The sequence below is a fragment of the Haliaeetus leucocephalus genome, unplaced genomic scaffold, assembly GCF_000737465.1.
Source record: "Haliaeetus leucocephalus isolate CR32 unplaced genomic scaffold, Haliaeetus_leucocephalus-4.0 Scaffold646, whole genome shotgun sequence".
Lineage (NCBI taxonomy): Eukaryota > Metazoa > Chordata > Aves > Accipitriformes > Accipitridae > Haliaeetus > Haliaeetus leucocephalus.
Genome location: NW_010973082.1, coordinates 6,338,530 through 6,343,277, shown reverse-complemented (window position 1 = coordinate 6,343,277; position 4,748 = coordinate 6,338,530). Strand labels below are relative to the sequence as shown.

The following is a 4,748-nucleotide window of genomic DNA, read 5'->3' as shown; positions in this document are numbered from 1 at the left end:
ATCACCTGAGTCCCTTCCAGATACATCAAATCACACAATAACTCAACATTCACATAGCTTATAGTCTTAACTCTCAAGGAAAAAAAAATAAATAAAAAAATTACCTTCTGACTTCAGTGAGCTGCAGTTACAGAAAACAAGTGAAAGTTTGCTCAAATAATTGTAAGCAAGTACTTAATCAGGCTATGTGCTTTGTCAGTAGTATTTTAGGTAAAGCAACCCATTATTGTGGTGCATCAATACAGCAACCCTCTCCATCGCTCCTTTGTGATGCACTGAGTCAGACTTTTTTGCATCATTAGCACTGACAACACAATAAATGCAGCACTCCGATCTTCAGCAGAACAGTAAAAACACAGACCACGACAGTCAATTAATTTTAAAGAATTTTAATACAAACTTAATATAAACTATTTCAGTCCCTCTTAACATGTAAGACACTGACTCAAAATACTTTTATACCTTTTTTCAAGTATTGCACAATGTAGGTACAAAATTAATATTTACGATTACATTTTCTTCCATAATATATAGCAAAAATCTTTAAACTTTTAACAGAAAATACAATTTGTGTTTCTTTTGAAAAAAGCAAATATTTCGTACATTTTAATTCCACCACTAAGGAATATTCTGTACACAACTTTTTATTTTTTTTAGAATTGATGTCTTTAAGATGGATATCTTACAATTTCAGTAAAAAAAATACAACATGAAGCTGCTGCAGCTGTCACAGATCACTGTAGTAAAAAGATATAAATGCAATACCATGTTGTAGAAACAATATATATACTCTGATATTTTACAAACTTTGTACTAAATTAAATTATACAATTAGAAAAAGACCAATAAACCCACCTATTAGTGCCAATTTTTTTAATATATATACATATATGTTTGTGGACATATATATATACACACGTGAAAAAAATTAGCCACGTCCTTGCTATATCTTAAATACTGTAAGAGGCCATATTTTGAGAGTATATTTTTGTAATGTACAGTCAGTATAAAATAATTTTGTGCTTGGTTGGCAAATGAAAAAATGATGCATGTTGTATTTATCTAACCAAGCCTGAATGTATTCATACTACAAGCCTTAAAAAAAATCTCAAGAGGTGGAAAAAAAGATACACCCTTGGGTACGTGCATTTTAACTTGTACAATAGTATTTACTTGTATTTCACTTTTATTTTTAGTTAGCCATAACTGGCTGGAATTGCTGGTTAGAATACTGCATGTTGTTTAAACTAAAATTCAAGCCATCCACAAAAGACTTCTCATTTAGACCTCCATAGGCTGCAAACATATCAAAGGCATTACTGTACTGGAGAGGACTGAGGTTAAGGGGGCTGTCACCAGGAAAGATGCTACTGGTACTACCTTGACCCTGCATGTTGGGGAAAATGAACTCCTTTGCGTTAGGAGAAAGGGCAGAAGTCTTCTGCTGTTGCTGTTGCTGCTGCTGCTGACTGCCTAAGCCAAGCCCGTAGAGAGAGTGCATGGAGGAGGAAAGGGCTTTCTGCTTCAACAGGTCATTGACATTCAAGCCAAGGTTGGTGGGAGAGGTGCGGGCGACCTTGTTGCTACGGCCGCTATTCTTCATTTTGGTCGAGCCAAACTTGGTGGCAGCAAATGTGGCAGTGGTGAAGGTTAAAGGCTGAGTGGAGCGGGGCATGAAAGTTGGGCTCACAGCAGCAGAGTGACCAAAGGGAGGAGAAGGAGAACTAGACACTGAAGATGCTGGGTCACTAATTGGCATGAACACCTGGGCCTCTGGGTTAAAGCTGTTCTTGATTTCCTTATCCAACTCACATCCATTTTCATTATCATCCACATAAAGCACTTTCACTGGTCCCTTTTCACCGATTTGGTATGAAACCTCAAACGGGTCAATCCAAACACTAAGATCCTGAGGCAAGTTGCCACGAACATCATCAATGTCCAAACCACTCTCTTTGGATGCTTGTTCTATGACTGGGTCCACTTTCTCCCCTATATGTATACATCTAAACCCTGATCCTTTGTATGGCTTTTCTGGATACCAGTGCCCTTCATACTTCTTCTTAAGAAGTCTTTCAAGCTCTTCACCAAAAATGTTGACACGTCGTCTGGGAAGCTTATTGTACAAATATGAAATAATAAAATTGAGTGCTACTTGGATTTCAAGCTGCATAGCTGCTATGCCACAAAGTTATAAGTCTGTTTCAAAACCCGAAGAAGAAAGTGTTCAAGATGCCACAGGGAAACAAAATTTCATTCAAAGTGCTGATTCTAGTTGATTATTATCCTTCACCTTGAGTGCTCTTGTTCCTTTAAGAAAAAACAAAAGCAAACACATCCAAATAAGGAAAGCGTAAGATCAAGCTCCAAGGCCTATTCTTTTAGCTTCATTTTCTGCATAAAATAGAGTACTTTTTAAATCAAAAAATGTCCATCAAACTATCTATGTTCATGTCTGCAGAAGGCAAGGATGTCAACTACATTCGGTATGGCTTACAAACAATACTGCAGAAGATGCACTAGGCATGTGTTTACATATACAGCATGGGGCATTTCAAAATCACATGAGCTTGCCGTTCAGTTATTCACAAAGCAGCAAGGATAATTTTTAAGACATCACAGAACTGCCAGGCCTGTCAAGGGTTCAATTACCAACCCGTATTTGGATGATTTATAGTACTCAGCTGCAAAATTTAGCACCAGACTATTAGTTTAGCTTGAAAGGTCTCAGTCCAAGGGTCATTTATCATTTTAAAGTTTGCAAACATATTGGTCGCACCGTAAGCTACAGAATTATAAAAATGTTAACAGCTGCTTTAGAAGATTTCACACAAATAGCTAAAATTATGCAACATTTATTTTAAGTCCAAGCAAACCATCCGCATAAACTGTGTGCTGGCGAAATCATGCTAACTGAAGAGAAAATGTCCGCTGTACATACACAACAATTCTCCCTCGGAATAGCTAAAATGATAATGCAGTCAATGCATACAAAATAGATGCATGTATCTTCTGTCATAAGGGTGGCAATGACCGTGAAATTATTACAATAAATTAATTCACAGATTGTTCCCTTTCTACAAATTGTTATTTATTATCAGAGTAACATATTAATATATACTAAATTCATATATCGCGCTGTCTATAGTTCAGATTTCAAAAAGTTACTAGAGCTAACAGGGCTTTTGCTAGCCTCAAAAACGATTGCTTTTCTCTTTCTCCATGACTCCATTTTATATTTAATATAAAATATGGTTGCCACTCCTTCACAAAGGACAAAAGAGAAATTAGCTATCTAAAGTTAAAGAAGGGACAAGAATCAAGTATTAGCACAGGAACTGCTAACGAAAATCCTGCAGTACCTCAAGCATAAAGGTACTCATCCACAGGAGACACTTTTGTTCAAAAAGTTCCAGTGAAAGAAAATATCTATTTCTTGGCTCAAGTCAAAGGCCCAACGAGAATTTCAATTAACAGTGTGCTTTTCTGCACTGCATCACTAGGAACAAAATTTAGCGTAGCTGTCACTAATGATTAGAGAAATGAAAGTCAGTATCAAAATCCTTTAACAATGCGAATACAATGCTTTTTTATTTCTTGCTCCAAATAATCTCCTTTTAAAGTCTGGAACCCTATTTCCAAGCCACTCGTGTTCTCCCCAACATGGCATGGGAATAGTTTGAAAGCTTGTACGATAAGGCGACCTTTAAACGTTTGCTGGATCAGCACTGGGTGGGGATAAGGAAAAGATCAAGGGCAAACAGAAGATATTTACAAAAGGGACACAATCAGTACAGAAAAGCTGATTGGGTGGTTAAAAGGGGCATTTAAAAATGATTTATTAATCCATCTGTTTTGTTTCCCTTCCTCCGTGTCCTTTGGGAAAGAAATGATCCTTGCAAGGCACACCGGGCAGACGCTATAAATTTTTCTCAGCCCCAAAACTGATCCACGGTACAAGCAAGCAGCTGATCAAACAAATCAGCTTGATCATTTCAAACTTCCCCCCCCCCCCCTAAATTTAAAGAGGACACTATTTCTGAGGGATGGAAGCCCATGGACCGCTCCCGGCGCAGAGCCCTGCGCTGGGGGTTAGAGGCAGGAGCCTTAAGCAGTGTGGGGAGTTACATAACCAGGCAGTCGGGTCTCATTAGATTTCTGCTCACAGCCCTGGGAGCTCCGGCAACAGCAGGAGGAGGAGGAGGAGGAGGAAGAGCATTTTCTGAGCCCGAAAGAAAGAAAATGAAGAAGAGGAAGGGAGATGACTAGAAGGAGGGGGAGGGGGGGCTGCAAGGCCCCTCTCCTCAGCACACAGGCCAGCACCCCGGGCCCGGCGACACCCCTCTCCCCCCCCCGGGGCAGGGTCCTAGAGGACGGGTGCCAGCGCTGTCCGGAGAGGCCCGGCGCAAGCAGCAGCTATTAGTCAGCCGGCAACGCTCACTCCTCCCAGCCTGAGCGCGTCCAGGGACCGCCTTGGGAGGGACCCTCTCGCAGCCCGGGCCGTGCCCTCTCCGAGGGGAGCTCGCCGCCGGTCCCCACGCCCTCCCTTCCCATCGGGCGTCCCCCCACGGCACCCCCGGCCCCGTCCCCTTCCCCGCGGGGCCGTGCCCGCCTCAAGTCCCCCGTCACCGCGGGGTCGTGACCGCCTCGGTACCCCGGGGGCCCGCCCGCCATCACGGCCGGGCCCCGTGCTCGCCTCGGCATCCCCGCCTCAGGAGCCGGGGCCGCCTCAGCCGCCGGGGCCGGGA

The 4,748-nt window shown here is 42.1% G+C and overlaps 1 protein-coding gene across 1 annotated transcript; it reads right to left on the bottom strand.

The window, feature by feature from the left end:
* Positions 1-373: 373 nt before the first annotated feature.
* TOB1 (transducer of ERBB2, 1) lies at positions 374-2,385 on the bottom strand. Its single transcript, XM_010578696.1, has one exon. It carries the CDS (start codon positions 2,171-2,173, stop codon positions 1,193-1,195), a length of 981 nt encoding a protein of 326 aa, XP_010576998.1. The 5' UTR covers positions 2,174-2,385; the 3' UTR covers positions 374-1,192.
* Positions 2,386-4,748: the final 2,363 nt, after the last annotated feature.